This window comes from Babylonia areolata, chromosome 7 (genome assembly GCF_041734735.1).
Source record: "Babylonia areolata isolate BAREFJ2019XMU chromosome 7, ASM4173473v1, whole genome shotgun sequence".
In the NCBI taxonomy this organism is placed as follows: domain Eukaryota; kingdom Metazoa; phylum Mollusca; class Gastropoda; order Neogastropoda; family Buccinidae; genus Babylonia; species Babylonia areolata.
Window position 1 is genome coordinate 3,680,461 of NC_134882.1, and position 19,465 is coordinate 3,699,925.

At 42.0% G+C, this 19,465-nt stretch overlaps 1 protein-coding gene across 2 annotated transcripts in view; it reads left to right on the plus strand.

Annotated features, from left to right (window-relative positions):
* The first annotated feature begins 341 nt into the window (after positions 1 to 341).
* Positions 342 to 19,465, plus strand: part of LOC143283662 (DNA repair protein RAD50-like) — a 102,995-nt gene continuing 83,871 nt past the window's right edge. Inside the window, exons 1-9 of one of the 2 annotated variants that reach the window (XM_076589878.1) lie at positions 342 to 447; positions 2,024 to 2,181; positions 3,308 to 3,391; positions 4,618 to 4,719; positions 7,489 to 7,593; positions 9,087 to 9,266; positions 10,125 to 10,193; positions 14,908 to 15,058; positions 18,177 to 18,254. In XM_076589878.1, coding sequence (XP_076445993.1) covers positions 2,053 to 2,181; positions 3,308 to 3,391; positions 4,618 to 4,719; positions 7,489 to 7,593; positions 9,087 to 9,266; positions 10,125 to 10,193; positions 14,908 to 15,058; positions 18,177 to 18,254 — 898 coding nt within the window. In that variant the 5' untranslated portion in view covers positions 342 to 447; positions 2,024 to 2,052. Of the gene's footprint in view, positions 552 to 2,023; positions 2,182 to 3,307; positions 3,392 to 4,617; positions 4,720 to 7,488; positions 7,594 to 9,086; positions 9,267 to 10,124; positions 10,194 to 14,907; positions 15,059 to 18,176; positions 18,255 to 19,465 lie in introns of both variants that reach the window. The other variant, XM_076589879.1, reaches the window with a different exon arrangement.

A 19,465-nucleotide genomic window follows, 5' to 3' on the forward strand; every position in this document is an offset into this window, starting at 1 on the left:
CACAGTTAAGTGTTCCACACACACACATGTGCTTTTTAGTTTCAATCTCAATAAAAGTATTAAAACTTTTATCATTTTATTCATTCTTTTTTTTCTCTAGTTTTTGTTCATCTCTCAGTCGGTTTCCATTTGAAATAATGGACATCTATGAGCAATGTGTGTGTGAGTGTGTGTGTGTGTGTGCGTATTTCAATCAGACCAGTGTTTACCACTGAGTATATAATTAGTATTATTTCCATTCACCATTTCAATGGTGTGTTCTCCGAAGTCCAAGAGAAGTGATACAGCAAGGGGGAACACTCTCAAGCTTCAGTTCATTGTGGTCATTTTGAGAATTTCACAATTTATGAACGAAAGTAGCTTTCAGGAAAGATAGCGGGAATCTAATCGCAGACGCAACACAACGGAAAAAAGGATTGGAAGACGCGAATTGGTTCTGAATGCTTGGTGTGTGTAATCTTAAGTGGACTGTCGGGACGGGTTTAACTTGTTGAAAACAGCAGTTTTTGCTGTTATGTTCCGGAAAACATCTTGTGGTTCTGCATTTGTTGGTAGATATTTTTGTGCCACAGTGGCAAGACATCCGTCTGCTGCTGTTGTTGTTGTGTCTGTGTGTCTGACGCTGCTCTTTGGCCACAGTGAATGCTCTTGGAGTCTTGCGTCGGGCATGAAGTGTTTCTGGTCTAATTTTATAATCCTGATGCGTTGTGTTTGTACTAAACGTCTCAACGATTCCAGTTATTTCATAATGATGGCAGTGTTTTTGCAATCACAGAATCACAGAAATGTTTGGCTATAGGCCAAAAGCCTTTTGCCCTCATAATCAGTGTCCATTTATGTGCTTTTGGATCACTTGTTGTGAACAGACCCTTGTTTAAATCTGGCATAGTGTATACTACATTTATCTACAGCTCAATAAAGATTTAACTCTGTGGAAAATACATGGTCCTTAAACTTTTTGTCAATGTGATTTTTGAAGGCGTTTACTGATGGTGCATTGATGGTGTCATAGGAAAGGTTATTCCAGAGATTTATGATACAGTTAGTAAAAAAAACTTGCGGAACTGGTTAGTTGCGAAATTAGTTTTGTTTATTTTGAAGTTGTGCCCTCGAGTTTTATCGTAGTTAGCCATAGTAAACAAGGAAGAGGTGGTGCAAGGATCATAAATATTGTGCATGATCTTGTATACTTCAATGAGATCACCTCTTAATCTTCTAAACTCTAGTAGGCTAGGCATATTAAAATCCAATATGAGCACACCAGCCACCATGACAAGTGGCGTCAGCATTGAGGATTGATGGCTGGCACGACGAGGGTTTGAAGTCCGTTATATTGAGCGATATCATTGATTATGGAAAATGTGTTCTTCCTGTGTCTGGCTTCTATCCAGAGCAGAGTGTAACTGTAACTCATGTCAGTGTTCGGTGGGTTATGGAAACACGAAAATACCCAGCATGCATTAAACACAACAGAGTCATCGGCAAGTCGATGTTGGTCGTGTAACAGAAAGAAAGAAAGAAGGAGCGTACAATAGGTAGGCTCAATCTCCTATTACATGGAATACTGGGATTGCTTGGCTTTGTGTATACATTTATTTATTCACATGTCTTTTCACATGATTTTGATTTCTGACTAGCAATACGAGTGTCTAGTGTATATCTTGGGCCTGATTGATCGATGCAATATTATGAAAGTAAATAACAATTACTTTACTCAGAGAACCATGCTTGTCTGTGTGTACTTTGGAACACAAGAAATGTGAGGAGCTGTGTGCTTTCTGGTTTATCTTGGTGTATGCCCTGTATTGTTATCAGTCACAAACCTGGATGGATCTCCTTAGCAGCCATACCATAATCCTCATTCATTATGAAATAGAAACAAATTAATCATGTGGACTAACATGTCCAGACTTCTCTCATGGTGACCTAAATTTTTCTCTACACTTCTGTGCTTGTGGTGAGTTCTGTCAAAGTCTTCATTGTAAACTGGTTTCATTCATACTGTGATACTATACAATTTCAGACTGATTAGAACCAGCTTATCCATCCAACATGTCGAAGATTGACAAAATGAGTGTGATGGGAATCCGGAGCTTTGGGCCAGAGGACACTGACCAACAGCTGATCTACTTCTACACACCCCTGACTCTCATCTTGGGGCCAAATGGAACTGGCAAAACGGTCAGTTTGCAAACTGACATCAGAGGAGGACGGGGGAGGGGTTGCTGTGGGAGGGAGATGGAAGGGGGCAGAGGGTCTCATTTTAACAAATGTAACTACAGTTGGAAAAAATTGAAATTGGTAAGGCTTCTTTGGAGTGGACACTGATATGTTTAGATATATTGAGAGTGAGTGAGTGTATACATAACCATATGTGTGTGTCACTGTGTGTGTTGTAGTCTGACAAATATGGTTGGGAAAATTAATCAGGGTCTTGACATTTGAATGTACTGTATGGTCATCTTCACTTTGGTACAGTGATTTATTGTGGACAAATCATAAACCCTATCAAAAGTCATGGTAAAAAGAAAATCCAGGTTAGAGGTGTTTGGCAGATGTGCTGTTTGAAAGGTGAGTCTTGGGATATCTGATATTCTGGAGCTGATGACCATGATCATGATGGTGATTGTTATGTACTTATATGGTCATGGTGTATGTATGCAGCTGAAAACCAAAGACATGAGACCATTAAGTGATTAACTTTCTTTGAACTAATGTGGATAAGAATTGCCTTTGAGTTTGCCTGAATAGTCCAGCAAACATGAACAGAAAACTTCATTGTAACAATACCTACATATTTTGTACAGAGAGCACATTTACAGGGTATGTGTCAGTAGTTCCAGATCATAGCTTAACTAACTTTAGTATACAGTATACATGTATCTCAGTCACTCAGTTCACTCCGCCCAACCTGAATGTTGGCACAAGTCTTCAGCTAATCCAACCCAGTGCCCGAGCAGGGCGTCCAACTTGCTTCATTAAAATGGCTTCCATATTCATACATACATAAACTACAAGCAAAAAGAACTGACCTTCAGTATTTCCAGCTTTGTCAACATGTGTCAATTGTGAAGGAAAAACCGGTCGATTTCTTTGTATTTTCTAATTTTTACTGCATAGTGCATCAAAATGGCAGGGAAGCCTGGTCAATGGTCAAGGGGTTAAACCTTGTGATGAATCATACCTCTGTATATCATAGGATAGGATCTATCTGTCTGTCTATCTATAGATCTGTAGATCTATCCATCCTTCCATCTATCTATCTGTCTATGCCATGGTATAGTACTGGTCATGCTGCTGATTACAGACTATCATAGAGTGCCTCAAGTACATCACCACAGGAGACCAACCCCCCAACTCAAAGGGCGGGGCCTTTGTGCATGACCCCAAGGTCAGTGTGTTCACTGTGTTTTATGCTGCTTCTCTAGTTGGCCTAGTTGCTTTTTCTGGGTGTGTGGTTAGGTGTGTGCATTATTGTGTGTATACAAACCACAAACAATGCAGATGTATTCCTCATTTGCCTACATGTATAGTGGAGTTCTGTTTGTTTGCTAGATGTTTTCAGTGAGTAAACAGCATAACCTGAGTAAATTAAGCAGTTAACGTAAGTTGTGTGGTTTTATAACTGTTCTTTCTTTGCTTAAAGTTGTAGATTTCACAGCTTTTATAGTTGCTATTACATTTAAATATTAAAAAAACTATTGTGTTTTAATGTTAGTTTCATACATTTCAAACTGAATTTGCTTTCTCCATGCCCAAACTGGGGTTACATATATATTCATATTTCTTTGATTTGATTATTTTATTTTATTTTTGTTTTTATTTATTTTTATTTTTTATTTTTTCTTCTTCTTTTTTTTATTGATTTTTTTTCTCAAGGCCTGACTAAGCGCGTTGGGTTATGCTGCTGGTCAGGCATCTGCTTGGTAGATGTGGTGTACCGTGTAGCGTATATGGATTTGACCGAACGCAGTGACGCCTCCTTGAGCTACTGATACTGATGCTGATCTTTGATTATGTTTGTGTGAGAGACTCAGAGAGAGACTAGAGAGAGTTTCTGTCAGTCTGAGTGTCTGTTTGTATTGTTTATTCATTTGTTTTCTGATTTTTGAATGATGACCATGAATTGATAACTGTGAGTGTTATTTATTGTTATAATTTTTTCTTTTGATTTACGTAATTCAAGCTTTTCCCACTTCGTACCCATGATTATATACATCCATGTTAAGGATTAGAAAGTTTGATAAAAACTGGAATGTATGCCTTGACAAATAACGGAATATGAATTGTGTCATGTACATGTAATGTACTGCATGACATCCAAACATGTGCATAAACACTTGGCCATAGTATAGTAAACCCAAACATAATCATCACCCTTACGGATAACTTGCATAAACACTCGGCCATAGTAAACCCACTCTTACGGATAACTGAAGGATCACAATTCGCACTACTTTTAACATACATTCTGGACATTGTACATTTTCTGAGGCATATAATTTTTCATTTGTTTTTGAAGATACTGCTAGTGCTGTTGCTGCTTGTGTGACTTGCGGACAATTGTTATTTCATGGTCACTGAGTGAGAGCATGAGGCGGGTCACTGTTGGGACAGGTGGCAGGTGAGGTCATGGTCAGAGGTCAGGTCCGCCTGCAGCTGAGAGACATCACGGGCAACGTGGTGCAGGTTCAGAGGTCAATGGAGGCCACACAGAAGGTAATCCGCCTGTGTTCACAATGTGATTGGTTGATCTGTTGCCTGGAGGGAGCTGTTCATGGCATGAGTAAGATGAATGCAATGATGAGATGGATACTTATATATATAACATGCGTCTGTCCTTGGTTAGAGACCAAACTCTTAGCACTTTACTAACACAAAGATACTTATATAGCACCTATCCTCAGTCAGAGACCAAGCTTTAAGTGTTTTGCAAACACAGAGTATTGGAATTTGGTCTGTTATGAACATTAAAGTTGGGAAATATGACAGTGACTAGAGACTGGCTAATCAGTTGGTTGGTGGCAGTTTTTTTTTATGTCATGATAAATGTAACTAGCTCTGTACTGGTGCGGTGGTCAGATAGATAGAGCTCTGGATTCTCACCCAAGTTTCCTGAGTTCGATCCCCCATCTCACAGGTCAGCAGATGTGCAGACCTGCTAGTGCCTGAAAGTGAAACCCTTTAGTGTGTATGCACACAGAAGATCAAATGCATGTCAGTGTTCGGTGGGTTATAGAAACAAGAACATACCCAGCATGCACACCCCTGAAAATGAGGTATGGCTACCTACAAGGCAGGGTAAATAAATAAAACCGTCATACATGTGAAATATTACATGTCTGTACGAGAGGTTTATGTGTGGTTGACTGAAACCTGATTGAATCATACAGGAAAGAAATGATGGTGCCAAATAACAGCTGTTAGCTCTGACCAGGTAGGCAGCCTGTTGTGCTGACAATGACTCCATTTTTGTAAAGTGCTTAGAGCTTGGTCTCTGACCCAGGATAGGCACTACATGAGTATCCATATCATCATCATATCATTAAATCATAGAAAATACGAAAAAACTTAGCCGTATGCAGAGCTGCCGGAAAAAGAGGGCGTTAGCCAGAGGGGCACAGGGGAGGTTACCTACTTCCGCGAGGTTATCGGCCGTAGCTACTTTCGTTTTCTCCGCATAGGCGGATAGTAGTTTGCACAGGACAGGTATGTCAGACCCCTGCCGGAGTCTGCACTAGTGGGTCACGGTAAGTATGTTACTTAAACGTAATTTTAGATAGAAAATTTCCTTTTTGAACATTTATCTGGTTGGAAAGACAACAGTGAGAAGGGACTGACTAATCCATTGTTTGATGAGATCTGTCCTTGACATGATTAGTTCCAATGTTAAATTCATAGAAAAGGAGACAGTGAGCAGTTTCTTTGCTTTGGGGTTTTTTGTTGTTGTTTTTTGCATTTTAGTGAAAATTCAAAGTTTGGCCTCTTCACTCAGGGTTTCCCCTGAGGAGAATGAAGGAAGAGCTCCCAAACTTGACATGAATACACCCTCACTCCCCACCCTACCCATCCCACACAGACACACACTGTGCCAGCCCCAACACTCATCCCCACTCTTTTTTTATGTATTCAAATTTTACTTAAAAAAAGAAAAAAAGGATGAAAATTTTAAATGTTACATATATAAATCTTTATAAAAAATATATGCTGTTCAGCTTAAAATAGGTATGCTTTATTTTTCTGAAACTGGATAGATGAAATGCTTCTGCAAAAAATGAAAATGTGTTTTCTAATTTAACAAGCAGTCAGTCAGATACAAATCTGGTAGACTGAATCTGTTCCTGCAGTGATTGTCACTGCTTGGCAGCCAGTTTGATTGTTTCTATGGCAGCCTGTAACACACTAAGGACTGTTCAAGATCTGAAAGCAAGACCTTACTGCTGACATAAAACAAAAGATATTCAACAAGAGATAAAAAGAAGATAACGATTATATGTTGTTATGTCTGACCTTCATGAATTTTGACATTGACCTTCATGAATGTTGACTCCCCAAAAGTATATTATTGAACCTGATATATTGTTTGTGAGAAGGGAAAATATGGATGGTATTCTTACCTGTGCTGTATCAGTGTATGGATATTGATCAAAATGAATTATGAAAGTTTGTGAAACTACGAGGAAGTGAAAAGTGTTTGGGAAGCAATGTAGTAAGATTTATAGTTTAATCTGGTGTGAAAAAAACAAACAACAACAACAACAACAAAAAAACCCCAACACAATATGGAACACAGCACTGGGATGTTTAACAGCACAGTACAGCGGTACGTACAACACAGCAGTGTATAGTGAAACACGGTGCAGCATAACAGGGGGCAACATCCACAACAGCACGGTGCAGCCCATCAGTGCAGTCACAATTCCAACAATTTCATCCTTGATTGTTCTGCAGTGACTGCTGGAATGATATGGGCACAGCTGAAGATAACTTCCAGAACCATGCGTCTGGGCAGGGGGAGGGGGTGGGGTGGCAGAAGCTGCAGCACCCTTATGTTCCCTTAAGAATTCAGAGGCTGGAATAAGTTCTGTGATTAGATGTGCATACAGATCAGACCTGGACAAAAATACATCTGAGCAGTCATAGAAGGTGTGGCTTTGAGTGATCGTGTGATCATTTGTATGGCAGGCAAAGACAGACAGAAATGTGAACGCTGGACACTGCACAGAAATACATTAGAGCGGTCATAGGTGTAGCTTTGAGTGATCATGTGATCATTTGTATGGCAGGCAAAGACAGACAGAAATGTGAACACTGGACACTGCACAGAAATACATTAGAGCGGTCATAGGTGTAGCTTTGAGTGATCATGTGATCACTTGTGTAGCAGGCAAAGACAGAAATGTGAACACTGGACGCTGCACAGAAATACATCTGAAAGGTTAGGAAAGTTGTAGCTTTGAGTGATCGTGTGACCATTTTTTGTGGCAGGTAAAGAAGATAGAAACACGAACACTGGACGCTGTGATCACTCGGCTCAACAAGGAGGGTGAGAAGGTCAGCATCAACGCCAAGTGTGCTGACTTCGATCGGGAGGTGAGGGCTGGTCCTCTTTCTTGTCTGTCACTGATGTGTTTTGTGTTGTTTTGTGTTGTGTTCTACAAAGAGAAATGCAGGTCTATAAAATGTATGTGAGCAAGAAAGAGACCTTATAGACAAAAAAAAAAGAAAAAAAAGATGAAATGTTATGAAGTATAGATAAGATTACAATTGTGATTTATTTGTGTTCAACCTAAACAGATACTTAAGAAGCTGAGTTATGAATTACAATTCTCAGCATTTACTTGATCATCGTGTGCATGTTGTCATCAGAATTAAATGACATTTGATAGAATTACTGAAACTGACTCTGCAAGACAATACTTTTTTCTTTTATGTGACAGAATTAAATCAAGACACGGTGGACAAATCGCTAGACGAGATGCGAAGTGTTGGACTTCTCATCCAGTGATCAGAGTTTGAGTTCCTGTTACAGCATGGTGTTTTGTCCCGGGGGAAGGCACGTCACTGTCCCAGGGGAAGGCACGTCACTGTTCCAGGGGAAGGCACGTCACTCTGACTTTCCTCACTCCACTGTCCCAGGGGAAGGCACGTCACTCTGACTTTCCTCACTCCACTGTCCCAGGGGAAGGCACGTCACTCTGACTTTCCTCACTCCACTGTCCCAGGGGAAGGCACGTCACTCTGACTTTCCTCACACCACTGTTCCGGGGGAAGGCACGTCACTCTGACTTTCCTCACTCCACTGTTCCGGGGGAAGGCACGTCACTCTGACTTTCCTCACTCCACTGTCCCAGGGGAAGGCACGTCACTCTGACTTTCCTCACTCCACTGTTCCGGGGGAAGGCACGTCACTCTGACTTTCCTCACTCCACTGTCCCAGGGGAAGGCACGTCACTCTGACTTTCCTCACTCCACCCAGGTGTGAACGGGTACCCGACTTCAGTCGCGAAAGGTTAACGCAGCAGGTGATGATTGGGCTCTGCCATCCTGAGCCGAGCCTGTAACACTGAATATGAATTCAGTGCCCCTGTGGCAACATCTCCTACAAGGAGCACAAGACCGATGACTATGTGCAGAACCTGGTCAGCAACCTTGTTGGGCCCCAAGAACCACTGCTGGCGACTGTCAAACGACGGAAGATGGCATGGTTTGGTCATGTCATACGACATAACACCCTCTCCAAAACCATCCTGCAAGTGGCTGTAGAGGGAGGGCGCAGACGGGGGCGGCAGAGAAAGAGCTGGTCCGACAACGTCAAGGAATGGACCAAACTGACGATGCCAGATCTCCTCACGACAGCTGCCAACAGAACGGCATGGCGAGCTATGACATCTTCCTCATGTCTCCCCAATGACCCCAGCGGTCAAGGGAATGAGTGGAGTGGAGTGAGTGGGCCCCTGTGGCTGTAAAAAGTCAGTGAGACCATGAAATGATATTTGGCAGTAGTTAAGAAAGAGATTCACATTTGTTTTGTTTTTGTGTGTGTGTGTTTTATAATAATTTTTTTTTTTTAATTATGTGTGCAGATGGTGACTGCCCTAGGTGTGGCCAAGCCAGTGTTGGAGAATGTGATCTTCTGTCACCAAGAGGATTCGTGCTGGCCGCTCAGCGAGGGCAAGTCTCTGAAGGAGAAGTTTGACGCCATCTTCAACTCCACCCGCTACACCAAAGTGCTGGAAACCATTCGCAAACAGAAATTGGAGCAGGTAGGCTGTTGACTACGCTGTCGTCGTGCATCCCCTGTGCAAGCAGTCACAGCAGTTTTTGCTGTGTCCTCTCTGTTCTGTTGTGCCACTTGCAAATTAAGTGTTATAAAATGAGCCCAGAGTGTCAGCGAATCGATTGCGATCGCGCCTTAATTTTAGCACGATTGCCCAATTGAGCTACATAATTATGTGACCTGGTTGGAGACATAATTTGACAAAAAACAAGAACTCCAGAGAATCGACAGACAGACAGAAATTAAGAAAAAACTTAGCTGTATGAAGAGCACAGGAACAGGAGTCATGATGGCTGCTTGAAAAAGAGGGCGCTAGCTAGCGGGACAAAGGGGAGGTTACCTACTTCCGGGAGGTTATCGGCCGTAGTTGCTTTCGTTTTCTCCGCATAGGCGGATAGTAGTTTGCATAGGACAGGAATGTCAGACCCCTGCCGGAGTCTGCACTAGTTGGGTCACGGTAAGTATGTTATTTAAACGTAATTTTAGATAGAAAATTTCCTTAAAATGAGATAAGATATTTGTGTGAAATCTGTGTCATACGCAATTCCAGGGGCAGGACTTTTTTTTTTTTTTTTAATGTAAACGCCTATGTTGGACTGTCTTGTCCCTTTGGGCCAGGCTAATGCACTAGTAGGTCGGTAAGTAGGTGAGTTAAACAAAATTTTAGGAAAAAAATGTCTTTTCAAGCGTCTCATTTCCTATGACTATTAATGTGTTTAAGTTTAGAACTGTTTGTTCAAATGTTTTACATCTGGTCTGAAAATTGTACCTTGGATTCCTGTTTTATAATCATGCTCAGGTGTCATTGTTTGTGTCATCAGGCATCCATATTCTGTGTTCGCAGGAAAGCACGCTGAAGATATACAAAGAGGAAGTGAAGTACCTGAAGGAGAGAAAGGACAAAGCCACCCAGGTAGGTGTAGCTGTCACTGTGTCTGCAGGAATGGTGGTCTGACATGACCAACACAGGGCTGTGCACATGGAGGGATAACTCCTCTGTCCCTGACCATATACAGTTAATGTGTTACTTCCCTTTGTTTCTTTGTGCCTTGGGTTGTTTTTTTTCCAGGTTTGAATCCACTTTGAACAGACTGGCCCACTAGATGTAAATGAGGCTGGGAGTGTGAGGTATTAGATCCTGGCTCTTTCTGACCATGCTCAGTTTGCATCCTCGTTTTATAGCTGGTGCATTAAATCACAAACTGTCAACAACAAAGATATATGGAAAACAAATAAAAACATACTCCTTTTGTGAAAGCTTTGTCCTCACTGTTAACAAAAAAAATCAGAATAGTTTGCCATTATCTTTTACCACAGGTAAGTCGATGCATACTACTGTGAAGAAATGAAAACATTTTAAATTGGCAGGGCTCAACATTAACTTTGTTTTTCACATGCCCAGTCAGGGAGTTCAGTATAGGATTCACTTGCTTGGATGGGTTTTGAACTTGCCCAGCATTCAAAACTTACATGCTTTAAACAAATATGCATGCACACATGAACATGCATGCACACACGCACGCACACAAACACATAAAGAACGTTTTCATTCGAGTCTAAAATCTTCACTCAGTCAAAGCCTTCTGCCCAGTGAAAATCTGGGGGACATTTGGATCAAGTTAAAAAAAAAAAAAGAAAGAAAAAAATGCTGTCTGTCTGTATAATTTGTCATAGTAAAGAAAAAGGGTGTGGATGTTTAGGCATTCACATTGTGTAAGCGTGAGTTTGACATGATGTTGAAAGGTGACAGACAGAGAATGACGGTCAGAAGTACAGAGACCAGAGCTTCAGAGGCGGAAGGTGGTGTAAACAGCTGTTACATCTACTGAGTGGTTGCCTGAGAAAAGAGCTGTCCATACTGCCATTTTGTGGTTGTTGGACCCTTCAAAGAACTGGACTTAGGCCCTGCCACCCATACGTATATAACTCTGGAAAAAGTCTGGAAGTATGGGATTTTGTTCGGTCACATTGGAGGACACAGTATTATAATGAACACTCAGAATAAAAAGAATAGTGTATCACAACATCAGTCTTCCTTTGTATGTGTGTAGCAGTATGCGGATTTTGGTGTTCTTGCACCCCTAGAGTTATGTTTTAAAAAAGTCACTGGGTCTCTGAAGATTTTGAACTGATTAGAAGCCCTAAAAGACTGTGACATATCCCAGCCTCCCTAGAGTTATGTTTTAAAAAAAAGTCACTGGGACTCTGAAGATTTTGAACTGATTAGAAGCCCTAAAAGACTGTGACATATCCCAGCCTCCCTAGAGTTATGTTTAAAAAAAAAAAGTCACTGGGTCTCTGAAGATTTTGAACTGATTAGAAGCCCTAAAAGACTGTGACATATCCCAGCCTCCCTAGAGTTATGTTTTTTTTAAAAAAAGTCTCTGGGTCTCTGAAGATTTTGAACTGATTAGAAGCCCTAAAAGACTGTGACATATCCCAGCCTCCCTAGAGTTATGTTTTTAAAAAAAAGTCACTGGGTCTCTGAAGATTTTGAACTGATTAGAAGCCCTAAAAGACTGTGACATATCCCAGCCTCCCTAGAGTTATGTTTTAAAAAAAAAGTCACTGGGTCTCTGAAGATTTTGAACTGATTAGAAGCCCTAAAAGACTGTGACATATCCCAGCCTCCCTAGAGTTATGTTTTAAAAAAAAAGTCACTGGGTCTGAAGATTTTGAACTGATTAGAAGCCCTAAAAGACTGTGACATATCCCAGCCTCCCTAGAGTTATCTTTAAAAAAAAAAAGTCACTGGGTCTCTGAAGATTTTGAACTGATTAGAAGCCCTAAAAGACTGTGACATATCCCAGCCTCCCTAGAGTTATGTTTTAAAAAAAAAGTCACTGGGTCTGAAGATTTTGAACTGATTAGAAGCCCTAAAAGACTGTGACATATCCCAGCCTCCCTAGAGTTATCTTTAAAAAAAAAAAGTCACTGGGTCTCTGAAGATTTTGAACTGATTAGAAGCCCTAAAAGACTGTGACATATCCCAGCCTCCCTAGAGTTATGTTTAAAAAAAAAAGTCACTGGGTCTGAAGATTTTGAACTGATTAGAAGCCCTAAAAGACTGTGACATATCCCAGCCTCCCTAGAGTTATGTTTAAAAAAAAAAGTCACTGGGTCTCTGAAGATTTTGGACTGATTAGAAGCCCTAAAAGACTGTGACATATCCCAGCCTCCCTAGAGTTATGTTTTTAAAAAAAAGTCTCTGGGTCTCTGAAGATTTTGAACTGATTAGAAGCCCTAAAAGACTGTGACATATCCCAGCCTCCCTAGAGTTATGTTTTAAAAAAAAAGTCACTGGGTCTGAAGATTTTGAACTGATTAGAAGCCCTAAAAGACTGTGACATATCCCGGCCTCCCTAGAGTTATGTTTTTAAAAAGTCACTGGGTCTCTGAAGATTTTGAACTGATTAGAAGCCCTAAAAGACTGTGACATATCCCAGCCTCCCTAGAGTTATGTTTAAAAAAAAAGTCTCTGGGTCTCTGAAGATTTTGAACTGATTAGAAGCCCTAAAAGACTGTGACATATCCCAGCCTCCCTAGAGTTATGTTTTTAAAAAAAAGTCACTGGGTCTGAAGATTTTGAACTGATTAGAAGCCCTAAAAGACTGTGACATATCCCAGCCTCCCTAGAGTTATGTTTTTAAAAAAAAGTCACTGGGTCTGAAGATTTTGAACTGATTAGAAGCCCTAAAAGACTGTGACATATCCCAGCCTCCCTAGAGTTATGTTTTTTTAAAAAAAGTCTCTGAAGATTTTGAACTGATTAGAAGCCCTAAAAGACTGTGACATATCCCAGCCTCCCTAGAGTTATGTTTTTAAAAAGTCACTGGGTCTCTGAAGATTTTGAACTGATTAGAAGCCCTAAAAGACTGTGACATATCCCAGCCTCCCTAGAGTTATGTTTAAAAAAAAAGTCTCTGGGTCTCTGAAGATTTTGAACTGATTAGAAGCCCTAAAAGACTGTGACATATCCCAGCCTCCCTAGAGTTATGTTTTTAAAAAAAAGTCACTGGGTCTCTGAAGATTTTGAACTGATTAGAAGCCCTAAAAGACTGTGACATATCCCAGCCTCCCTAGAGTTATGTTTAAAAAAAAAAGTCACTGGGTCTCTGAAGATTTTGAACTGATTAGAAGCCCTAAAAGACTGTGACATATCCCAGCCTCCCTAGAGTTATGTTTAAAAAAAAAAAGTCACTGGGTCTCTGAAGATTTTGAACTGATTAGAAGCCCTAAAAGACTGTGACATATCCCGGCCTGTGCGACTGTGTGAGGTGTCAGCCATGGATACTGTGGTGTCAGGAAGAGAAGGCAAAATTCAAGAGAACAACTTGCCAGGAGTGTATATGGGAACTGTTGGGGATGAATTTCATTTTGTTTCAGAATGTCCTAAAAACATTGTAATTCAAAATAGACTAATACCAAGTACATAACACTTGCATTCATCAGTGTTTAGCTGATGCACTTTATTTTGTGCTGGGAAAGAAAACACAACATGTAAAAATTGTAAAACATGAGAATGGTGTGTAACTTTTCCTTCATTCTGGAACATACGTGTCAGTATTTTGAAGTTTGATTTGTTTTGTTGTGAATTGCCATTATTCTGTGTGTGAGTATTGCTTGTTTTGTTTAACATTGTCGTACGGAAGCTGTGATTCAATGTGTGTGTATTATGAAAATTAACAAATAATGAGGCCAGGAGATGAAATGATTAACAAATAGTAAAGAATGGTAACTCTCTCCATTCACAAGGTACACAACTTCAAGTCAGTGCTGCTTACACTACTGATTCAGACTGGCATAGCCTCTTTAATCCTGAGCAAGCCACACAGAACACATGGACAATACACAATCACAGCTGATTTATTCCATCTGATTTTTGAAGCCATGGTCATCTTCGAATCAGAGGGACGAACATCTGGGTTTGTTCCAATGTACCTTTTATTTACCTGTGTGCTAGCTGAATCGGTACCGTAAGCAGCACTGACTTGAAGTTGTGTACCTTGTGAATGGAGAGAGTTACCACTCTTTACTATTTGTATGTATTATGATTGTACATTGAATCACAGCTGATTTCTTCCATCTGATGTTTGAAGCCATGGTCATCTTCGAATCAGTAGGCATCCTTCAGGCTCGGAAGACTATGGAGTTGCGCTCTAGGTGTTTATTCTGGTACAGCGTCGGGTGTGGCTGGCCAGTCCGATGCGGGAATGACAGTCCCTGTGGCAGAGGGCACAGATGAAGTCTGACGCTGGTCTGTCTGTCTGGGCTGCAGCCTTTCTTCTCATTCTCTTTTCCTCATGCTGCTGAGCGAGTGTCTCTTCGAACTTGGAAAGATCTTTCTGCACAGTCTGTCTCCAGGCTGACCGTTCGAGGGCTATTGCTTCCCAGTTGTTCTGGTTGATGTTCAAGGCTTTTAGGTCCCTCTTGCACACATCTTTGAATCACAGCTGTGGTCTGCCTGTGGGACGTTTTCCCTGCACAAGTTCTCCATAGAGGAGGTCTTTAGGGATCCGTCCGTCGTCCATGCGCACGACATGAAGGACGAACATCATTGTGATAGTATCCTCCACACCATGAAAGGGGCACAAGGGCTGATTTAAAAAAATATATATGGTGAACAGATGGAAGGCGACTTGGCGGAGCAGGAGGCCAAGTTTGAAGCATCCAAGGACAATGTGCGCAAACTGAAGGAGCAGCTGAAGCCTATCAGAGATCGGCTGACAGACATCGGTCAGCGCTACCAGGAAGTGTACAGAGTGCAGACCGACATTGGTGAGCAAGATTCTGTTGTATTGGTGTGTTGTATTGCAAGATTCTGTTGTATTGGTGTGCTGTATTGCCAGACTCTGTTGTATTGGTGTATTGCCAGACTCTGTTGTATTGGTGTATTGTATCATCAAGTTTGCCACTGCCAGCAGGAACTTCGGCCTTACCATCAGCACGAGGAAAACTGAAGTTCTCCATCAGCCAGCCCCAGGGAAACCCTACGTTGAGCCCAACATCACAGTCAACGGTCAGAGACTCCGTGCGGTGGAGCGGTTCACATACCTTGGCAGCACACTGTCACGAAATGCGACAGTCGATGATGAAGTGAACGTCAGGATTGCAAGAGCAAGCGCAACTTTTGGTAGACTCAATGCAAATGTCTGGAACAGAAGAGGCATTAGTCTTGAGACCAAGCTAAAGGTCTACAGAGCAGTAGTTCTCCCCACACTACTTTACGCCTGCGAAACTTGGACAGTGTACCAACGACATGCCAAGAAGCTGAACCACTTCCACACAACATGCCTCAGGAAGCTACTGAACATCAAGTGGCAAGACAGGACCCCAGACACAGAGGTGCTCGCAAAAGCCACCCTTCCCAGCATCTTCACCATCCTGATGAAGTCCCAGCTTTGCTGGGCTGGACACGTGGCGCGCATGCCAGACCATCGGCTGCCCAAAAGGCTCTTCTATGGCGAGCTGCAACAAGGGAAGAGATCACACAGAGGTCAGAAGAAGCGCTTCAGAGATACTCTGAAAGTCTCTCTGAAAGCGTTTGATATCAACCCTGACTCCTGGGAGGAATCTGCAGTGGACCGTGACAAATGGCGTGCTGCTGTGCACAAAGGCGCCAAGTTGTGCAAGGCCAACAGGACTGCTGCAGCTGTTCAGAAGAGGCAGGCCAGAAAGTCACGGGCAAACAAGCTCCCTGACAATGGTATGCCTGTCTTTGTCTGCCCCAACTGTCAGCGAACATTTCGTGCGCAGATTGGACTATTCAGCCATCTGCGCATTCACAGATAGATTCATGAGCATCCTCACCCCCACCCCACCACCACCCTCCCCCCATCCCCCAGCTGGATGACAACGATGGTCATCATTGATCTCGATGGACACACCACCACCATTGCAAGACTCTGTTGTATTGGTGTGTTGTATTGCCAGACTCTGTTGTATTGGTGTGTTGTATTGCAAGACTGTTGTATTGGTGTGTTGTATTGCAAGATTCTGTTGTATTGGTGTGTTGTATTGCCAGACTCTGTTGTATTGGTGTGTTGTATTGCAAGACTCTGTTGTATTGGTGTGTTGTATTGCCAGACTCTGTTGTATTGGTGTGTTGTATTGCCAGACTCTGTTGTATTGGTGTGTTGTATTGCAAGACTGTTGTATTGGTGTGTTGTATTGCCAGACTCTGTTGTATTGGTGTGTCGTATTGCAAGACTGTGTTGTACTGATGTGTTGTATTGCAAGACTGTGTTGTACTGGTGTGTTGTATTGCAAGACTGTTGTATTGGTGTGTTGTATTGCCAAAGTCTGTTGTATTGGTGTGTTGTATTGCCAGACTCTGTTGTATTGGTGTGTTGTAATGCCGGACTCTGTTGTAATGGTGTGTTGTATTGCAAGACTCTGTTGTATTGGTGTGTTGTATTGCAAGACTCTGTTGTATTGGTGTGTTGTATTGCCAGACTCTGTTGTATTGGTGTGTTGTATTGCCAGACTCTGTTGTATTGGTGTGTTGTATTGCCAGACTCTGTTGTATTGGTGTGTTGTAATGCCGGACTCTGTTGTATTGGTGTGTTGTATGCAAGACTGTTGTACTGGTGTGTTGTATTGCAAGACTGTCGTATTGGTGTGTTGTACTGCTAGACTGTGTTGTTCTGGCGTGTTGTGTAGCAAGACTCTGTTGTATTGGTGTGTTGTATTGCATGACTGTTATTTTGTGTTGTTGTTTGTCTGTGCAAAGAGTATAAACGAAGATCGGAGAGCAAGACTGTTGCGTTGGTGTGTTGTAAGACTCTATTGTTTTGTGTTGTGTTGTATTGTTGTTTGTGCAGAGTGCAGACCAGTATCAGTTAGTAAGACTGTATTGTATTTGTGTGTTGTAGAGCAAGACTGTGTTGTTTGGTGTTGTGTTATTGTTTGTCTGTGCATAGAGTGCAGACCAACATCAGTGAGCAACACGCTGTTGTATTGTATTGTTTGTCTGTGTACAGAGTACAGACCAGAGATATGTGTATGTGTTGACAGAGATGTGTGATGTGAATGTGTTGACAGGAATGTGATGTGGATGTGTTAACAGAGATTGTGATGTGAATGTGTTGACAGATGTGTGATGTGGATGTATTGACAGGAGTATGATGTGGATGTGTTCACAGAGATGTGGATGTGTTGACAGAGATGTGATGTGGATATGTTGACAGATGTGATGTGGATGTGTTGACAGGGATGTGGTGTGGATGTGTTGACAGATGTGTGGATATGTTGACAGGTATGTGATATGGATGTGTTGACAGGTATATGATGTGGATGTGTTAACAGGAGTGTGATGTGGATGTTTCGACAGAGATGTATTTGTATTTCTCTTTTTTTGTCACAACATATTTCTCTGTGTGAAATTCGGGCTGCTCTCCCCAGGCAGAGCGTGTCGCTACACTGAGAGCACCACCTATTTTTTGTATTTTTTCCTGCGTGCAGTTTTATTTGTTTTTCCTGTCAAAGTGGATTTTTCTGTAGAATTTTGCCAGGAACAACCCTTTTGTTGCTGTGGGTTCTTTTGCGTGCGCTAAGTACATGCTGCTCACCCAAATGACTAGCGTCCAGACCACCACTCAAGGTCTTGTGGAGGGGGAGAAAATATCTGCGGCTGAGCTGTGATTCGAACCAGCGAGCTCAGATTCTCTCGCATCCTCGGTGGACACATTACCTCTATACCATCACTCCATGGTGTGATGTGGATGCGTTGACAGGATATGTGATGTGGATGTGTTGACAGGAATGTAATGTGGATGTGTTGACAGTGTTGATGTGTTGACAGAGATGTGGTGTGGGTGTGTCCAGAGATGTGGATGTGTTGACAGGAATGTGATGTGGATGTGTTGACAGGAATGTGATGTGGATGTGTTGACAGAAAAACTGAAGAGCAAGAAAGGACAGGTAGAGACCCACATCAAGACTCTGCAGGATAACATTGAACACGAGTTCCAAGGTATGTGTGGTGTGTGTATGTGAGTGTGTGTGTGTGAGAGTATGTGGTTGTGTGTGTGTGTGTGTGTGTGTGTGCATGTATATGTGAGTATGTGTAATTGAGTATATGTATTTTTGTGTGAGAGTGTGCATGCGGATTTGTGCACATGAGTTTGTATGAGAATGTGGATGTGAGTGTGTTTATACATGAAATTGTGTATGTGAGTTTGTATTATGAGTATTTGAATGTGAGTGTGTGAGTATGTGTGTGTGCTTACATGCAGTAGTGTGTGTGTGTGTATGTGTGTGTGTGTGTGCTTGATTGCAATTATTGAGTGAGTGTAAAAGTGTGCATGAGTGTTTGTGTGTGTGTGTGTGTGTGACCAGACATCCAAACAGCTTGACAGGTTCACCTGTTGAGAGCAAAGCACCCCCAAAAAACTTGGATGTGATAAGTTAGTTCTGCCATACATTTTGTGTGTGTGTGTGTGTGTGTGTGCTTTGCCTTTCCAGATTAAAAAAAACAACACACACACCAATAAACCCTAAAAGTTTGCATGGACATGTACCTTTGATGCAACTGCTACTAGTACATGCTGTTACAATGATGACTCAAAGGCATATGGGAAGAACTTTAGTAGCTACACAGCTGTATTCATTGCTCTCCTATGTTTAGTATTTGTCCCCCCCCCTCCCTACTCCTCCCTCCTCAAACCCTGCCCCCACACCCCAAAAAACCACAATGTAAGAATACAATACAGACAAGCCGCATGTAGCAAAGTAAGGCCAAATGAATGCGCTTAATAGCCAAAAAAAAAACTGTAAGACGAGACAGAGCGTAAACCTGACAAGATGGCGTGGAGAGCCTTGGCCAAAGGAATGATTCAGCGCTTATAGCTTTTAGAGGCGTTTGATTGGCTAAGAGCGGACCGGGCAAGACGGCTCGCCTTTTCACTGTTAGCCGTGCGAAATTTGGCCAAGCAGAGCAAACCGATAGGCCTAGTTTGCATCAGTTTGACATGGTAAGTATATGTAACACCAAACATGGAGTATGACACAAACTCATCCTTTCTGTCTAATGATCTGTTGTGCTCTCCTTGTCACCACCACATGTCTGCCAACTCACTTTGCATGTATGAGTAATGAGAGAGGGGGTAGGGGGGAGTTGAGGGGGAAGAGAGAGTGGTCATGAGTGGTTCATGTCATCTGTAAACTTCGTCTTTCATGTATAGC